Raw genomic sequence first — 19,653 nt, forward strand, 5'->3', positions numbered from 1 at the left:
TAGTATTTGAGTACGTCATTTGTTGCTCAGTGCCTGGCATTTCCCAAACAAGCACTTATGGATCATGGACTTTTCCTTCTTTTCATAATTTTCTTTGGACAGCAGCACAGGTTTTTTCCTTGTAATTTGGGTGAATCATTCCGCATCATTCTGTAGCGGTTCAAGAGATATTTCACAACGTTATCTTTTGTTAAATTCTTCTTTCAAAAATATGTTCAAACTGCACTGGAAACTTAAAAAATGAGGGAAGATTAAAAGGACCTGGAATAAACATCCTTCAGGTCCTTCAGAGTTCCTTGACAAAGCAAAAGCAGCTAGGAAAATCACAAGGCAAAGTAGTTAATAGTCTCTGCTGTGTAAAACTAGGATGTAAAAGAAATACAATACAGTTCTTAATGCTAAATCAAGAGTTAGATTAAGTTTAGGTCATTTGGTTTTCATTTAGTTTTTTTTATTCTTAGGCCTGGTCTACACTGGGGGGGAGGGGAAGATCGATCTAAGTTATACAACTTCAGCTACGTGAATAACGTAGCTAAAGTCGACGTACTTAGATCTGCTTACCATGGTGTCTTCACTGCAGTAAGTTGACGGCTGACGCTCTCTCGTCGACTCCTCCTGCGCCTCTCGGTCTGATGGAGTACTGGAGTCAACAGGAGAGCGCTCAGCGGTCGATTTATCGTGTCTAGACTACATGCAATAGATCGACCCCTGCTGGATTGATGGCTGCCCCTCGATCCAGCAGGTAATGTAGACAAGCCCTTAATATGGTCCTGATGAGAACAAGACATGAAGTGTGAGGGAGCTGGCTGAAAGCACAATGGGCTGGGTCCTACAATTTTATGGTTGGTCTGATTTACATTGGCGGTAAATGAGTTTAGTTATCTAAATGAATTTTCCCCTGGATGGTTGTTTCTAGTTTTTGAGGATGTGATTTTTGCCTTTTGATTATTTATGTTGATTATTTCTTTTGATGTGGCCTACTCACCTGTCAGAAATGTGGCATATATAATTAGTGTGCATACTATTATGTTTCTTGCAGATAATATCTATGTTGTTGAATACTAAAAACATCTGACAAAAAATAGTTTTTCATTGGTGAGATGTTAAAATATTCTCCACTATGTAGACCACATATACAATATTAACATATGCTTGCAGGCACCATGTGCTGTTATACTTCAGAGGAAGAGAAAAGGATTGTTAATAATGACTAATTTAAACCAATAAAAGAAATAACTTTTGCAAGTATCTTGTGGTGCTAACCTGATATGTGTTCTGAACTTGTGAAAATTTGTGTAATTTTCTGTATCTTTCTGTGCATATTTTATTAATTGACTGCAGGATGATGTAATGATGTCTCAATGTCTTGGAATTAGGTATGTGATTTTACAACACTTGGTAAAACAATCATAATATGTTATGATTTAATAGTGAGAAAGCAGAAGTTTAATTCTAGCTATGTAAGTAGGAAAGAGGGGAGAATAAGTGGTGTTATCCAAAGAACCTTACTAATTCACCTTTGTGACTGGGACAGGATTGTGAATTAATAAAATTTGCAAAGTAGGAAGTAAACAAATGTGTACATGCAAAAAGAAAAGCACAGCTAGTGCATGGTAATGTCATTTATTTGACAAGTGTAGCTTAGTTTTAATTACTTTCACTCATACTGTACTACTTAGACTAATAATAAATGTAATGAAGTTTTAGTAATATAAGATCTCCCTCGATGACTGTTCTAAAAACTTTGCTGTAAAGTATGCAGGGTCTACCATTTTTTGTCCTATAGCCATGTCAGTAGACCCGGTTGCAACATGGGAAATTTTAAGAAAGTCTTGTGTAGACATCCACTTGCTGTGACAGGCATTAAGAACTGTTTGTACATTTCTACACTACTACGTGTGTGTGGAGTTGTGTGTGAGGGGATGCATGCATGCTACGTATGATGGGGTGCATGCATGCTGTGTGTGCCAGTGTATTGAGGGGTGAGTCCACATGTTCTCATTTTGAAAATATAAACCTGATTTTTATTTGACCTGTATTTCTTCTTCAAGCTGAAACTTGACAATGATAGTCTATTTTTCAAATGTTTTTTTAAAAAATTATTCAGGTGACTAAGTTATAAGACTGCTCAAAAAGTAGGAGTTTTTTTTAAATACTTTGTAACTTATAGTAGTTTTTTGTGTATTTAATGGAATTATGTATTGATTATGTATATATCAATATGTAGAAAGACTGCTGGCTGGGAGAAGGGAGAAAAATCTAGCTATTAATATTAAAGCTATTCCACATATATATCTTTACATTTTTAACATATATACATCTGTATCATGACAGCTCCATGCTATGGATTACTTTAGTGCTGTAGGCCCCAATGTTGCTCCTGTGATTTCAGTGCTACAGGATTGGGGCAAGAAAATGTTGTGGTGTATAGTTAATTGTGGTTTTTGTTGTTGTTGGGCAGGATAGAGGGGAGAAGGGAGGTTATAAAGTAAATTTGGAGTTTTTGAATAGTTCGGTTTATTTTCATACCATTTTAAAGATTACTTCTGTTGGAATTAGAGGCTGCTTCATGAGACCTGTGAACTTTGACCTCAGAATTTTAAAAAAAGCTGGAAGTTCTGTGTTAATATTTAAATTGTGAGTAAATATCCTGTGATTACACTAGTTGTGAACTGCAAAGTGTCTTACAGAAGCATGAAACGGGAAAGATCTGCTGGGTCATCTGGTCAGTTGTCCTGCTAATACTATATTGTAATAAATTCATACACCAGCAAAGTTCTCCTCCAAGTAACTTTGTTTAAATAATTGGCAGCAATTCCAGTAGTGGCCTATCCTGTACTGTAAGGTAGGAAACCTGAGTTTACTTCCTGGTTTCTTTCTCCCTTCATGAAAGGGTTGGGAATTGTGCTAAAGCACAACTGTTGAGGGAGTCTCTGGGTATACACTGTAATAAAAAAAAAACTATAGCATTGAGTGTCAGAGTCTGAGTCAATTTGTTTTAGGCTTACAGGGCTCAGGCTGTGAGGCTAAAAATAGCCATGTAGTTGAGGTTCAGTCTCAAGCTGCAGCCCAGGCTCTGGGACCTTCCCCCCCCCCCCCCCCCCCAAAACAACTGCACTGCCACTTTTAGCCCCACAAGCCTGAGTTAACTGACTAGGACCAGTGGTGCCACAGGTCTTTTACTGCAGTGTAGATGTATCCTCAGCAAACTACGGCCCTCTAGGATTGAGGCTTACTAGGTTCTCTGACTAGCTGTAATAAATTATAATTGAGAGAAGGTGGGTCTCAGCCATGTTGGTCTCAGCATATTAAAGAGACAAGGTGGACCAGTAAAAGGTATTACCGCCTTGTGGCGCTACTAACCTGAGACCAACATGGCTACAACACTGCTTGCATAGATTATAGCTGTCAGAATTAACAACCCACTATTTGTGTCAGTGCAATATTTCTGTTGCAGTGCAGACACAATTGAGGCAAGGATGACTGAGACTCTATCATTTAGCACCAAAAATACTGAGGCCTTGTCTACGCTACCACTTATGTCAGCAAAATTTATGTTACTCTGGCGTGTGAAAAACAAAAAATAACAACAACACTCCTGAGTGACATAAGTTTCGCTGGCATAAGTGGTAGTGTGCACAGCGCTGTGTCGCTGGAAGAGAGTCTCCTGCCTACATAGCTGCCGCTGCTCATTGAGGTGGTTTTATTATGTCGACAGGAGAGCTCTCTCCTGTCGGCATAGAGTGGCTACATAAGCGATCTTATAGTGGCGCAGCTGTGGCGCTGTAAGCTCGCTAATGTAGACATGGCCTAAAATCTGTTTGGAATGTACCTTACATAGTTGGTAATCCTCTGAAGGCCTCTGTTATGTGCATGCAAGATGGGTATATATGACAACAGGAATAAATGTTGTTCTTTGAGTGCTTGTTCATGTCGATTCCATTCCACGCCATGTGCACAAGTGCTGGAGATTTTTCCCTCAGTGGTATCTGCAGGGCCGGTCCTAGTGCCCCCTGGAGCTCCACGCACGTGCTGGTATAAAGGGCATCACCAGCTCCATACCCTCTCAGTTACTTCTTATTGCCCATCATGGTTGCTAGGAATGACCTTCTTGCTCTTGCAAGGCTTTCCTAACAGTGGTTTGGACTCTGATCTGTTGTAGTTAGCAGATTTAGTTATTCTGAGTGTATATAGAACAGATAGTTGTCCCAGTCTTGGAGAGATGTTGTCCCAGGTACTGGGCATGCCCCGGTCCCTGGGCTTCAAGAGTGCACCTCCTGCAGCAAGCCTATGCCTATGAGCAACCCGTGTTCGCCTTGCCTAAAGTGCCGTGGGGAAGCTCACGTTAAGGAGAAGTGTAAAATCTATGAGGGCTTCAGACCAAGGACTCAGAAAGAAGAGACATCCACCTGAAGGCTCTGAGCTGTCCTGCTCTGAATTGGCACTGAGTACTTCAATCTCTGTGCTCTTTCCAGCACCATTCCCCATCACCAGTGCTGAGGAAGAAGCACAAGAAACAGTGCGCTGGGAGAGGGCGCTCTCTGGTACCGAAGAGTGAGAAGAGGGGAGCAACTGATGTCGGGCCCATGCCGGGCCATTCGTCCTCTCCAGATCCACAGTCGGTGTACCAAGCCCGATTTGGAACCCGCCTCTGACTCTGGGGAGCGGTTGTGGTACCTCGTGCTTGCGGCCCCCCCTCAACTCTGGAGGCCTTCCAGGCTGCAAAGGACTTGATGTTTCTCCCGATATCTCTCACCACCCAAGGTTCCATGCCAGCCAGGGCTACCAGAGACAGAAGGGCGCAGGGGGTAGAGAGCTCCTGTTTGGCATCAGTGGTTGTGGCACCTTCCTGGCCCTGTTGCAGCAGTCCCTGACCCAGCATCGGTCACCAATCCCCTGGCATCACCTGGAGGCAGTACCGGGCACAGCGCCTCCATGGTCTCTGTTGTCCCTACCCTCTGTTTGCGAGAAGCTGGGAATGGGCAACAACTAGGGGGTCTAGTGAGTATCAGGGGTGGGGAGCCCGGACTCCTGGGTTCTGTCCCTGGCCTGGGGGGAGCCAAGGGGTCTAGCAGGATCTGGGCGGTGCCAGATGGCCCCGTCCCCCTACCCCCACACTGATCCTGGCACCAGCACAGCCGTGACCCTCTTACACTTTGGGAACTGCTTCGTGCTGGCCTGTTTCCCCTACTTCATCACCTACAAGTGCAGCAGCCTGTTGGAGTATAATGCTTTCTGGAGATGCCTCCAAGCTGGGGCTACCTACCTCTTTGTCCAGCTCTGCAAGATGCTGTTCTTGGCCACTTTCTTTCCCACCTGGGAGAGTGGAACCGGGGCTTACGATTTTGTGGCGGAGTTCATGAAGGCCACGGTGGACCTGGCTGACCTGGTGGGGCTGCACCTGGTGATGTCGAGGAACGCGGGGAAGGGCAAGTACAAGATCATGGTGGCAGACATGGGCTGGGCCACGGCAAAGCTCGTCGTGTCCAGGTGCATTCCTCTCTGGGTGGAGCCCTTGGCATTGAATTTGACTGGAAATATATCCAGATGAGTGTCGACTCCAACATCAGCCTGGTTCACTACATCGCCATGGCTGCCCTGGTGTGGATGTTCACCCGCTACAACCTGCCGAAGTGCTAGCACCTGCCCCTCACCCTGCTGCTGGGCCTCAGCATCTACAAGGCCGCCTTCATGGAATCCTTTGTTCACATCTTCCTGCTGGGCAGCTGGATGGTGCTGCTGGTCAATGCTGTCATCACCGGCTTCCTGGTGCTCAGCTCCCTGGGTCTCTTCGTTACCTCGGTCCATGGAAATTAATCGCCCCCATCCCGCCAGGGATACTCTCAGCTCTGCTACCTAGAGACCTTGGGGATAGCTAAACACGTGCTTGCCGCCCACTGCCGTGCCGGATCCGATCCATCTTGGAGCAACCAGGACAAGGGTCAGAATGAACCACAACTGTTGGGTTTAAAAAAAAAAAAAAAAAGACACAACTGAACAAACACAGACCTGCAAAGGCAGCCCAAAACAAGTGAAACAGCGAAGGTCAGCATGGAGGAAAAACAAAGAGGAAAACAAAGTCTAGTCGGCGTGTTTTGAGAAAGCTGAAGAAGGCCATAGAAAGCCGGTTTGGACTCACACAAAGAGCACCAGGAACAGAGGTCGTGGAATGGAACACCCCCAAAGGAGCCCAGGGCTTAAAACCCTCCGGAGAGCTGGAGCAATTCGGAGAGCACAGCAGATCCTTGGACGGTCTGAGCCCAGGACAGCACTGCCGTCCACCTCTTGCCCCCCCCCACCCCCCCGCCCCTCTTCTGACGTTACACCCAGACTTGGCCAGTCTAGGAGGCGTGTGTGAGTATGAAAGTGGGTTAGGGCTTGGGGCATTAACACTTGCTTTCTTCCCCCCGAGTGACGGAGTGTTCCCAGAGTGTTCTCTGCTGTTGTTTTATTATTTTATTAATAAAGCTTTAAAATTTAGACTCTTGGTGTGCCTCGTCATCTCCTCCCCAGAAAGATCCTGTGGCCCTATCCTGATTAACTGTGGGCCCAGGCAGATTGGTAATGAAAATCTGTCACAGGATCTGTCAAGGTTCCTTCCCCACTCTGAACTCTAGGGTACAGATGTGGAGACCTGCATGAAAAACCCCCTAAGCTTATTTTTACCAGCTTAGGTTAAAACTTCCCCAAGGTACAAACTATTTTACCTTTTGCCCTTGGACTTTATTGCTGCCACCACCAAGCATCTAACAAATATATAACCGGGAAAGAGCCTGCTTGGAAACATCTTTCCCCCCCAAAATCCTCCCAAACCCTACACCCCCTTTCCTGAGGAAGGCTTGATAAAAATCCTCACCAATTTGCATAGGTGAACACAGACCCAAACCCTTGGTTCTTAAAAGAAGACTTTTAATTGAAGAAAAATAAAAGAATCACCTCTGTAAAATCAGGATGGTAAATACCTTACAGGGTAATCAGATTCAAAACATAGAGAATCCCTCTAGGCAAAACCTTAAGTTACAAAAAGACACAAAAACAGGAATATACGTTCCATTCAGCACAGCTTATTTTATCAGCCATTTAAACAAAACAGAATCTAACGCATATCTAGCTAGATTACTTACTAAATTCTAAGACTCCATTCCTGTTCTGTTCCTGGCAAAAGCCTCACACAGACAGAGAGAATTTTTGTTTCTCCCCTCCCCCTCCAGCTTTGAAAGTATCTCATCTCCTCATTGGTCATTTTGGTCAGGTGCCAGCGAGGTTATCCTAGCTTCTTAACCCTTTACAGGTGAAAGGGTTTTTTTCCTCTGGCCAGGAGGGATTTAAAGGTTTTTACCCTACCCTTTATATTTATGACAGGATCACTTGATGATTACCTGTTCTGTTAATTCCCTTTGGGGAACCAGGCATTGGCCACTGTCGGAAGACGGGATAGATAGATACTGGGCTAGATGGACCTTTGGTCTGACACAGTATGGTGGTTCTTATGTTCTTACGGCTGCTGAGGTCTGAAATGCTTCCTGAAGGCCGGGAGAACATATAGGCCTAGAGAATGGAGCGTAGTGCTCAAGTCTTTGAGGCTGTGCAGCTTGGAGTCTGTCTGCTCAGAGAATAGAGCAGTGCCCACTTAGAACTAAATCAAGAATTGCCTCCCCTCTTGTGGGTTCCAGGACTAGCTGCTCCAAGAAGCAGTCATTTAAGGTGTCAAGAAACCATATCTCTGCATCCCGTCCTGAGGTGACATGTACCGAGTCAATATGGGGATAGTTGAACTTCCCCATTATTATTGGGTTTAATAGCCTCTCTAATCTCCCTTAGCATTTCACAGTCACTATTACCAGCCTGATCAGGTGGTCGGTAATATATCCCTACTGCTATATTCTTCTTATTAGAGCATGGAATTACTATCCATAGAAATTCTATGGTACAGTTTGGTTCATTTAAGATTTTTACTTCATTTGATTCTACGCTTTCTTTCATATATAGTGCCATGCCCCCATGAGCACGACATGTCTGTCCTTGCAATATATTTTATACCCTAGTATTACTGTGTCCCATTGGTTATCCTCATTCCACCACATTTCTGTGTTGCCTATTTATATCAATATCCTCATTTAATATGAGGGATTTTAGTTCACTCATTTTATTATTATACTAGCATTTGTATATAAGCACTTTAAAAACTTGTCACTTTTTAGCTGTCTGCCATTACATGATGTAATTGAATGGGACTTTTTTTCATTTGACTTTTTCTCATCAGATCCTACCTGTATTTTATCATCATCCATCCTCTCCTCCTTACTAGGACATAGAGAATCTCCATTAATAGATCCTCCCCTCAGGGTTGTCTCTGTCTGAACCACGTGCTCCTCCGCACCAGTTAGCTTTTCGCCAGCCCTTAGTTTAAAAACTGCTCTACGACCTTTTTAATTTTAAGTGCCAGCAATTTGGTTCCATTTTGGTTAAGGTGGAGCCCATCCTTCCTGTATAGGCTCCCCCATTCCCAAAAGTTTCCCCAGTTCCTAATAAATCTAAACCCTTCCTCCCTACACCATCGTCTCATCCATGCATTGAGACCCTGCAGTTCTGCCTGTCTAACTGGCCCTGCGCGTGGAACTGGAAGCATTTCAGAGAATACTACCATGGAGGTCCTGCACTTCAGTCTCTTACCTAGCAGCCTAAATTTGGCCTCCAGGACCTCTCACCTATCCTTCTCTATGTCATTGGTACCTACATGTAGCATGACCACCAGCTCCTCCCCAGCACTACATATAAGTCTACCTAGATGTCTCGAGAGAGCCGAAAGCTTTGCACCAAGCAGGCAAATCACCGTGCGGGTCTCCCGGTCATTGCAAACCCAACTATCTATGTTTCTAAAAATTGAATCGCCCATTACTAATACTTGTCTATTCCTAATAACTGGAGTTTCCTCCCCTAGAGAGGAATCCTCAGTGTGAGCGGATATCACAACATCATCTGGAAGGAGGGTCCCAACTATGGGATCATTTCCTTCTGCTCCAGTTGGTTGTTTTCTTTCCCTGAGACTTTCATCCTCTTCAACAGCACAGGGGCTGTCAGACCGGGGATGGGACCAAACCCACCTCAGCAATCTTAGACCCAGGGTCTCTGGTCCCAGGAAGAACTCTCCCTGCATATAAACATTAGGGAACTCAGGACAATATGCCTGGCCTGCCAGGTGTTTCTTCCCAGCTGTCAGGCAGTCTTGTGCAGGTCTTGATGGACAACATGGCCTTGATGTTTTACGTCAACAAGCAAGGGGGAGCTTGCTCCTCAGCCCTGACTGTGGGCCTTCTGTGTGAACCACAACATCCATCTCAAGGTGGCACACCTCCCAGAAGAGCAGAATACGCTGGCAGATCACCTCAGCAGGTCCTTTTCCTCTTGCCACAAGAGGTTTCTTCACCCAGAGGCTCTCAGTGTTAACTTCCAGAAGTGGGGAACTCCCCAAGTGGACCCGTTCACCACCAGACAGAACAGAAAAGGTAAATGGTTCTGTTCAGTGCATGGGCTCAGCAAGGGCTCTGTGTCCGATGCCTTCCTGTTCTCGTGGGCGAGTGGACTGATGTATGCCTTCCTGCCAATCCCCCTTGGTTCACAAGGTCCTCTTAAACTTTCACCTTGTCCCTCTTGATCTTATCTTGATAGCTCTGGCGTGGCCACATAAGTATTGGTTTGAATCACTTCTGGACCTCTCACTGGCAACTCCATTGGAGCTGCAACCACGTTCAGACTTGATTTCACAAGACCAAGACCAGTTGCTTCACCCAAACCTTGCCTCTCTACACCTGACGGCATGGCTTCTGCATGACTGAACCCCGAAAAGTAGGTCCAGCAAGTTTTGCTAGGTAGCAGGAAGCCCCCCACCAGGGCTACCTACCTAAGTTTCACTTGTTGGGCCTCAGAATGGAATCTTTCTCCATCTTGGTCTTCTCTGCAGTCCATTTTGGATTACTTGCTCCATCTGAAGCACCAGGATCTGGCACTGTCATCGTTCGAGGTTCACTTGTTAGTCATCTCGGCCTTCCATCCTCCAGTCCAAGGCAGATCAGTCTTTTCCCACGAGATGTCGATCAGGTTCCTCAAGGGTTTAGAAAGACACTACTCACAAGTCCATGAACCGAATTTCCCCCATGGGACTTAACCCTGGTCCTGTCAAGGCTCGCTGCACTCCCCTTTGAGCTGTTGGCATCCTGTTCTCTACTGCTCCTCTCGTGGAAGGTCACTTTCCTAGTGGTGATTATGTCAGCCAGAAGGGTCTCTGAAATCAAAGCCCCTGACTTCAGAACCTCCTTATACGGTGTTCTTCAAGGACAAGGTCAGCTGTACCCCCAACCACCCTTCCTACCAAAGGTGGTGTTGCAGTTCAATAACAATCAGGACTCTTCTTTCCAAAGCCTCACAGCACCAATGAGGAACATTGGCCACATACTTTAGAGTGGGGTGGCCAAACTTACTGACCTGCTGAGCCGCTTATGATAATCTTCAGACACTTGAGAGATGGGCATGCCAACTGTGGCTCAAGGCTTCAGTCCTGTGGGGTGTGCCAGCTGTGGCTCGGGGCTTCAGTCCCGCTCCAGCTGAAGCCCTAAGCCCCACCAGATGCCTCCTGCAGATCCCCCTCTCCGCAGGGCTTAAGCCCCAAGCTCCACCATCCTGCCACAGGGCAGAAGCCTTAAGCTCCCCCCACCCCAGACTGGTAGTGGAGAATGGGGTGGGAGTGTGGGGGAGACTCGGTGAGCTGCACTTTCACTATAAAAGAGCCGCATGTGGCTCATGAGCCACACTTTGGCCACCCCTGCTTTAGATGTTAGACAGGCCCTGGCCTTCTATTTTGAAAGGATGAAGCCCTTCTGCAAGTCTGTGCAGCTTTTTGTAGCTGTGGTGGACAGAATGAAAGGACTACCGGTGTCGTCCTAAAGAATATCACCCTGGATCACTGCCTGCATCTGAGCTAGTTACAAGCAGCTGAAGGTCTCATTCCACAAAGGGCCCAGGCTTCATCAGCAGTGTTCTTTGTGCAGATACCAATCCAGGACATCTGCAGGGCCACGACGTGGTTGTTGATTCATATCTTCACATCCCACTATGCCATCACCTAACAGGCCCGTGACCGTGCTGATTTCAGTAGAGCAGTGTTGCGATCAGCACATCCATGAACTCTGATCCCACCTCCAGGGATACTGCTTGTGAGTCACCTAGCATGGAATCGACAAGAGCAAGCACTCCCAGAAAAAAAAATGGTTCCTAACCTTTCGTAACTGTTCTTCAAGATGTGTTGCTCATATCCATTCCAGACCTGCCTTCCTGCTCCGCTGTCGGAGTTTCCAGCAAGAGGGAACTGAGAAGGCACAGAGCCGGCAATGCCCTTTATACCAACGCAGCAGCACTGAGGGCACCATGGCAGGCCCTATGGATCCCACTGAGGGAAAAATCTCTAGCATCTGTGCGTGGCACACGCATCCCTAGCATGGAATGGGCATGAGCAGCACATCTCAAAGAACAACAGTTACGAAAGATCAGTAACTGTTTGTTTTTTTTTCATTGATAAATTTTTCGGGGGCAGACAAGCCAATTATGGATATGGGGAGGAACAAAAAAAAGTCAAACAGTGAAGGAACAAAATATGGACACCGTGTAGAATCAAGCACATGGGTTTATTACGCACAATGCTGGCGGAGTGTCACCTTGCTTATTAGGCTCAGAGACACTGCCAAACAATTGATTACAATGGATTATATGGATTTTCCATGGGTGGAGGGAAATGACAGGGTAGGCAGTCCCAAACCCCTGGATAGGTCTAGCAGCAAGACAAGATAGGCACGGTAGCCAATGGTCAAAAGGTTACATAATGTCTCCGCCCATGGTTTCAGGTTAACACATGATACTTAATTAGTACCCAAGTGTTTTCCTTTAAACAATATAGAGTGTGTTAGTATAAAATATATATGTTGAATTCTGATTTGGGATCCATAGGAATGAAGTAGCTCCCCTGATTGTCTGACAGGTACGCACCTAGGAATTAAAGCAAAAGGACAAATGAAAAGTATATAGCAATAAAGATAGTCTTTTAGTTGTTCGTTTGTGTTTCTAAGGCAGGCACTGGCAATGGCTTGGGGGAGAGGTGCACATCTGTGAGAGGGAGGATATCATATCTCATACTGACATGGTTGAACCTCTTCCATAAACTCAGGGCTGGTGTGTAGGAAGGCACCTCTTCTACAGAAGAAACAGGGCCCCTTTCATTCCTTTGGTCTGTTTGCAACTTTGAGATAAAGCCCCCAATTATAATTTCCACCTGGCTTCTTGCTGACTGAACTTATCTTTGCAAAAAGCAAGGTTGTCCTTTGTTTGTTCTCCTTTTTAGCTATTGTTCACTGTTTGCTAGGCCTCTGTCTTGACCAAACTCTGGATTTTTGGGCCTGTAAAAAGAGCTGACACAGTCTATATATCAGGTTGTAACATAAACAGCATATGGATTTTGACCCTTCAAACAGTTACTGAGCAGGAGAGTTAGTCCTATCTAGCTATGAACAGACTTAGAACTGAAGGCCCTGAGAATTGGGAATGGGAAGAGCATGATTTCTCTGCTGCCCATGTGGCTCTGCAAGCCATGAACACAGATGTGGCTTTTTTTTTTTGCAGGGGCTACAGGCAGATGTGGGTGTGTGTTGTGGCAGACTAAATTTCTCTGACTAGATCAAGAGCTGCAACCTTTTTGATGTTGCACACTTCAAAGCTTTTTGAATGTCCAGGCACTATGACTGCAGTCCATAACTTTAGCAGAATATGGACTGGACAGGACAACTGATCACTTTCATTTTTTTAAACTACTTAAACATATGCAGTTAAAGTTCCCATTCAAGTGGGAGTTAAGAATATTTTAATTTAGGACTAGATACTATGAGTTGAAAGGATTGAAAGACCTTGAAATACCAAAATAACTAGAGTATAATTCACATTGTAAGCTTGAAATGCTTGGGTTTAGCGCTAGTATTTGAGCACATGTATTTTTCTTTTATGCCTTTGTCATGGGGTGGTGCCCTGAGGATCCTTTCTAGTCTCACTCAGTCACCCGGTCTTCTTCACCACCACTGCACTTTATTATATTCTTTCCACAGGCCACAGCTGGTAGTGTTGTTTACATATATTTAGAGTCCATAACCAGCTTCCCAACTTGTTTCTAGGGAAGGGAACAGTACGAGTAATAGCTAGTCACGTCTACCTCTGCCTTCATTCTGGCTCCCAGAACTTTCTTCCTGTCTGCTCATAAAATCCCAGCTGCTGGGGGTTGCTCCCCCTCAATTAGCCCCTCAGCTGTAGCTCTATTCAGTTAATTGGCACCTTAGGTCAAGTTACCTGTCTTCCAGTTAAGTCCCAATTAACAAATACTGGTGGGGAGTTGAGCGACAAGGTGTTGAGTTAGCTGAAGACTCAGCATGTCCTGTTACACCCTTTCATTTGCCAATCTAACACTTTTTTGAAACATGAACTTTCCTTCTTCCCTTTTCATTATTTTTGGAACGGTGGCACAGTTTTTCCCCCAACTCATCTGAGTGAGTCGTTCTACATCATTCTGTAAAGATTGTTGTATAAATACCTTTTGCATAAATATGTTCAAAATGCACCAGAATCCTAAAAAATGAGGGAGGAATAAGACTGGCTGGAAAACGTACCCTGTGGATCATTCAGCGTTACTTGGCAAAGCAAAAGAAGTTAGGAAATCACAAGAGGAAGGGAATAGTAATCTCTGCTGTGTATGGCTGGGAGGTAAAAGATACGATACAGCTCTTAATGCTAATCAAGAGTTAGATTAAATATATGTTTAAGTATTTCTTAATATGAGCCAGATGAGAAGAATGTGTTTAGAGTGAGGGAGCTGGCTGAAAGCCCAGTTGGTTGGGTTCTACAATTTTATTATGAATCTGATTTACATTGGCAGTAACTGATATTAGTTATGTAAATGAGCTGGTGAGCTTCATCTTTCCTGAATGGTTGTTTCTAGTTCTGGAAATGGTAGACCTCTGCTTCCTGTAACAGACATTGAGGAGCAAATTGGCTTTTGTACATTAGTGGCCAAACTGTTTTCAACCCCATTTTACTGGGGACAAAATATTTGTGGTTGATAGATAAATGAGTCATTTTCCCAGAGAACTGCTATCTCTTGGCTTTGTGGAGTGTTTATACTTGATTTAAACCTCGTTCCATCCAAATCATTTTCAAATGTGGTTTGGACTGACTAGCATAGATGAGGCTAAATTATTATAATGAGGACCCGCTCAGTAAATGGGGCCCTGTTGTGCAGTGCACACAGATGGTAAGACATTCCCTGTCCCATAGAGCTTACAATCTAAATTGTATAAAGCCATTTCCAAAAACCACTTAAGTCTATGTGACCCCAAACTGTCTCTTTTAAAACATGGCTCAAATCCCAATGTAGAGAGGGTCAAAGAGAGCAGAAGTAAAATAGTGATCCGAGGGACTCTGAGATGCTTCTTTAGCTATGAAGTTTATACAAGAAAATGCAGTCAAAAAGGCTGCACTGAGTTGAGGAAAATGAGTACGGAGAAGGAAGTACCAACAGCAGAAAAAGAAGATATGGCTCTAAGGAGAAGAAAGTTTTCCAAATTATGGCCAGAGCAAAAAGCAGGTTGAAATCAGTTAAGGTTGTATGAAAAGTGAAGTGGGGAAATTAAAAACTACTTTGTCAAGCAGCTTGCTGAGAAAGGGCAGGGTAACAGTGGAACAGTAGTGAGTGTGTGTCAGGTTTGAGGGAGTTGTTTTTTGAAGACCGGAATGAACAGTGGCAGGTTTTGGAGCTATTTGGAAGGTACGAGAGACAAATGAGGGATTGACAGTGCTAGTAAAGTAGGCGTCAGGACAAAGTGACAGGACTGAATGATGAGAAGGGAGGGAGAAGCTGTAAGTTTTCTTGGGGACTGGATGATGGTAGGGGGCAATGATGGCATGAATTAAAACAATTTGAGATTGAAAGAGGGAAACAAATCCTTTGCACCTGGACAGGGAAAGGATATGTGGGTGGGGTTAAGGGTTGTGTCATGGGGCAGAAGGAGTGAGGATTACCAGCAACTCAGACAACTAAAATTTTGTCCCATTTAAAGGCAGCGTTATGCTTATTGAAAACTAGACTGGATCAAGCACTAAAAATCATGTAGATTACTTTGCACTGATGTGGAGTGGGAATGGACTAAGTGTCATACTGTATTACCCATTTGTAAAATGTGATGGCCTGTCACAACCTAGGATATAGCTTTAGCACAAAAAACATCTGCCTACTAAGTATTTCTTCTTCGCAATATGTAATATGCATATTAATAGGTTTCAGAGTAGCAGCCGTGTTAGTCTGTATCCGCAAAAAGAAAAGGAGGAATTGTGGCACCTTAGAGACGAACAAATTTATTTGAGCATAAGCTTTCATGAGCTACAGCTCCAATGCATCCGATGAAGTGAGCTATAGTTCACGAAAGCTTATGCTCAAATAAATTTTAGTCTCTAAGGTGCCAGAAGTTCTCCTTTTCTTTATACATATTAATTTAATACGTACTAAATAAGTACACCATACGTCTTACCGTGGTGGCTCCTATGGCTCCTGTCCTGTAGGGTTGGCTCCCTGCTCCAGGCATTGCGACCTCTGGGGTTGCAGCACCGCTCAGATTTGGCCTGGCCCCTGTGGTGAAGGGTTGGCCAGGCCACCTTTGTGTGAGTGGCGTTTCCAGCTGGCGCATGGAGCCACAGCACCACTGACTCAAATTTGGCCCTGCCAGCTCCCTGTCATCATGATGGAGGGATGGCTGGGCTAAACCTGAGCAGCGCTGAGGCTCCCAGCAACAAGTTGTAACACACAAAGTGGGACCTGAGCCCAGACAGCCCTACAGGACTGGAGCCGCAGCTGCAGGGTGAGTGCGGAGTGGGCTCTGCAACTGCCTCTCTCAGGATAGGAAACTCCTCCCCACACTTTGTCTTCCACATGACACATTTTGGACACCTTTTGATGACCCAAGTTTGAGTCATGACCCACAGATAGAAAAAACCTAATATGTCGGAATTTCTCAATCTTCATTTACTATAATTTAGGGCCCTATCAAATACACGCTCCTTTTTGGTCAATTTCACGGTTATAGGATTTTAAAAATAATAAATTTCATGATTTCAGGTATTTAAATCTGAAATTTCCTGGTGTTGTAACTATAGGGGTCCTGGCCCAAAAAGGAGTTGTGGGCGGGGGGGGGTCGCAAGGTTATTGTAGGGAGGGGTTGCGGTACTGCCCAGCTGCTCTGTCTTTAGAGCTGGGCAGCTGGAGAGTGGTGGCTGCTGACTGGAGCCCAGCTCTGTAGGCGGAGCCGCCAACAGCAGCAGGAGAGAAGAAAGGATGGCATGGTATGGTATGGCCACCCTTACTTCTGCGCTGCTGCTGGCAGAGCTGGGCCCTCAGTCAGCAGCCATCGCTCTCTGGCTGTGCTGCTGCTGGCGGAGTGCTGTCATCAGAGCTGGGTGCCCGGCTAACAGCTGCTGCTTTCCAGCCACCCAGCTCTGAAGTCAGTGCAGAAGTAAGGGTGGCAATACTCCGACCTCCCTAAAATAACCTTGTGACCCCTCTCCTCACAACTCCCTTTTGGGTCAGGATTGCCAATTTGAGAAACGCTGGTCTCCCCCCGTGAAATCTGTGTAGTATAAGGTGAAAGCACACTAAAGACCAGATTTCATGGGGGGAGACCAGATTTCACGATCTGTGACACATTTTTCATGGCCGTGAATTTGGTAGGGCCCTTGCTATAATTGAGTCAATTTCAAGCATATTGGGATGTGAAAACATGGCACGTTTTCTTGATCGTCTTTTAAAAAAAAAATCACTTTTTTTCACTTAACAGGGAGTGGTAATTGTTCTTTTGTAATTAGTCCTGTTTAAAAATGGATGTGTGGGACAAGTAAGCATATTCCACTAGCTGCACTTTGCCAGACAGTGAGCATAGGGAATGTGCTCGCTTGTCCTACATGTCATTTATTCTTCAGTAAAGTACGTGAAAGTAGTTGGTAGACTTAATGTCTTTTGCACTGCAAGACACTTCCATTTTACAGGACTCAATTTATTTTCTCATTACTGTTTTTTTTTTTTTTTTTTTTCAGGAAAACATCAGAGTTAATGTTACTATGTTGAAAACCAGTGGGGAATCTCAAGAAGCACAGGTTTGTTGTTTTTGTTTACTCAACATATTAGTAAGTTCTGAATCAAACTCTACCTGTGAACATGTGGCTTCCGCAGATGTTATTCATTTCAGTATTTTATACAATAGTGACTCACTAATCTGTTCTTTATTTATGAAACTGAAAATCTGACTGTCTATATTAATATTTTGCCTGCTATCTTTTATTTTTTTAAGGTTGTCTTTAATATCACCTACAACAGTGGACAGATTTATGTAAATGACTTTGCTATGAAGAGAGGTGTCACCCGGATTAAGTGTCAGACTTTAATATGTGAGTACTGCTCAGTTCTTTATGTGGGATATCTGCTTCCATGTCCCCGAGGGAAGGACATAATTCATTGCTATGGTGCTCTCTGAAGGTCGGCAATATTTGGAAACAACATGGTTACAGAGTTAGGATGTGTGTAGAATCAACATGAAACAAAATCTGACATCCTCATTTGTTCCCATGTCTCAGTCATGTCCTTGGTATTTACATGGTTTCACCTGAAATACAGACCTTGTGTATATTTTTGAAAGGGGAGGGTTTTGCACTAGACTAGGTAATGTGAATATGATGATGCAACTCCCCACTGCTAATGGTTGTCTCCCTATGTTGGGTAGCACACATCCAAAGAGAGTTTGAGTAGGATAAATAAAGATCAACATAATCCTAATTTCTAAGTATATTTTGCCATTATGTCATCCTTCCACATACATTGGGACTGCAGGTTTCTCACATGTAAGATACTGTTGTGTAGGTGTTGCAATCCTGATATTGTATACTGTCTGTAATGGGGGAAGCTGTTGTATCCCCCACTAGTTCAATAAGAACATAAGAATGGCCATACTGGGTCAGACCAAAGGTCCATCCAGCCCAGTATCCAGTCTTCTGACAGTGGCCAGTGCCAGGTGCCCCAGAGGGAATGAACAGAACAAGTAATCATCAAGTGATCCATCCCATCGCCCATTCCCAATTCAAACTGGAAGTGGAATGGACACGTGCAATCACTCAAAGAAGGAACAGTTACTAACCTGTTCTGTAAATGTTGTTCTTCGAGATATATTGCAATGTCTGCTGCACGGACCCAGCAAACATGTCTGTTCTCCTTCCCCTAGTTCAGTGTTGTAGTCTTGTGCAAGGACTGCCAATCAAAAGTGTTTTGATATTTGGATTTGCACAGTGGATTGCATAATTAATGAAGGTGAGACAATGATGTTCATTTGACTGAAGATCCTTTTACATACAGATTTAATACTTATGGTCAGTCTCAATGTTGGCTTCTGAGATCATTTGCCCTTTATGATCAGACCTTTACTAATGGCCTTTTAAATTGCTTCTCTAAACTGTGACCTCGTCTTTTGAAAACCCAAAGGATGACAAATGAATAACTAAATACTCTCTTTTTGGGGTAGGCAGTAACTCATTACTATTTGTCTCATGTAGTAAAAGTATGGGCCTACCTTTTTCATCTCTAGTATAGATTATAAAACATTTCAAAGTGTAACCACTTCAGAGGTAATTGACTGAAGAAAAATGCAAGACAAGATTTTATTCACTAATGTAAGGCCTAATCCTGTGAGATGCTGAGCATTCTCAAATTCAGTTTTCTTTCTAATTGTCCAACCCACTAATCTACAGTGCTTTTGAAATTTTACAGATGTGCTATGTAAATCAGAAACTAGGCAAAAATCAGTGATTTGACCCCAGGTCTAGGAACCAGGAACTCTAGAGTTCTGTTCTCAGTTTTGTGACCTTGGCACAAGACTTTTAACCTCTCTGCAGGGTTGTTGTGAGGTTTAATTAGATAATATTGGTAAAGTTCTTTGAAGATCTAAAGTGCTATAGGATTACTAAGGTCCTCATTCTGATGTCTCGTATGTTATCGTAAAAGCAAATTAACTACACTGACTTTATCTGAGGTCTGAATTAGGCCCTAAGTATTCAAGTTCTTGCCCTGGACAGAAGTCTTCGAGTTCTTACTGAGTAGTTCTGTGTTAAGAACTATGCCAAATCCTGCTCAGCACCTCTTAAGCACTTGTAACTCCTATTGAGATCAATAGGTTCAATTTTGCTAAGTGGTGAACGTCTTCAGTTCCCATTAAACTTAATAGAATTCAGGGGACTTAGCATTTAAAGGTTGGGAGGATTGGGAGCTGCAGGTGCTTCGCATCTCTTAGGATTTGGTCCTTTAACTGTATATTCAATATTGTGATTCAGAAAATGTTCAACAAGTTTGTGGGTCCACTGGGAGATACCTATATAAATTTATCTTAATATTTTCTCTTATCTGGCAACAATTTTTCATAATGCAAGGCATTGCTGCATAAATAAAAAAAGTCTTTGATATTAAGGGGCTTTACTGTAAGCAGTGAACATTTTAGGGTCTTATTGGGTGATTGAAGACACAAGGCCAAGCACCTTGTG

At 44.1% G+C, this 19,653-nt stretch overlaps 2 protein-coding genes and 1 pseudogene across 6 annotated transcripts in view; 2 read left to right on the forward strand and 1 right to left on the reverse strand.

The window, feature by feature from the left end:
• The window catches only part of GINM1 (glycosylated integral membrane protein 1), a 42,004-nt gene that overhangs the window by 3,573 nt on the left and 18,778 nt on the right, over positions 1–19,653 (forward strand). For all 4 annotated transcript variants that reach the window (XM_077813198.1, XM_077813197.1, XM_077813195.1 and 1 more), the window contains exons 2-3: positions 17,167–17,226; positions 17,421–17,517. In XM_077813198.1, the coding sequence (XP_077669324.1) occupies positions 17,167–17,226; positions 17,421–17,517 (157 nt within the window). The remainder of the gene's footprint in view (positions 1–17,166; positions 17,227–17,420; positions 17,518–19,653) is intronic.
• LOC144262144 (BOS complex subunit TMEM147 pseudogene) lies at positions 4,897–6,109 on the forward strand (annotated as a pseudogene).
• The window catches only part of KATNA1 (katanin catalytic subunit A1), a 51,341-nt gene continuing 43,347 nt past the window's right edge, over positions 11,660–19,653 (reverse strand). For both annotated transcript variants that reach the window (XR_013345659.1, XR_013345658.1), the window contains one exon: positions 11,660–12,036. The gene's annotated coding sequence lies outside the window, so the exon portion shown is untranslated. The remainder of the gene's footprint in view (positions 12,037–19,653) is intronic.

This window comes from Eretmochelys imbricata, chromosome 3, assembly GCF_965152235.1.
Source record: "Eretmochelys imbricata isolate rEreImb1 chromosome 3, rEreImb1.hap1, whole genome shotgun sequence".
Taxonomy (NCBI): Eukaryota; Metazoa; Chordata; order Testudines; family Cheloniidae; genus Eretmochelys; species Eretmochelys imbricata.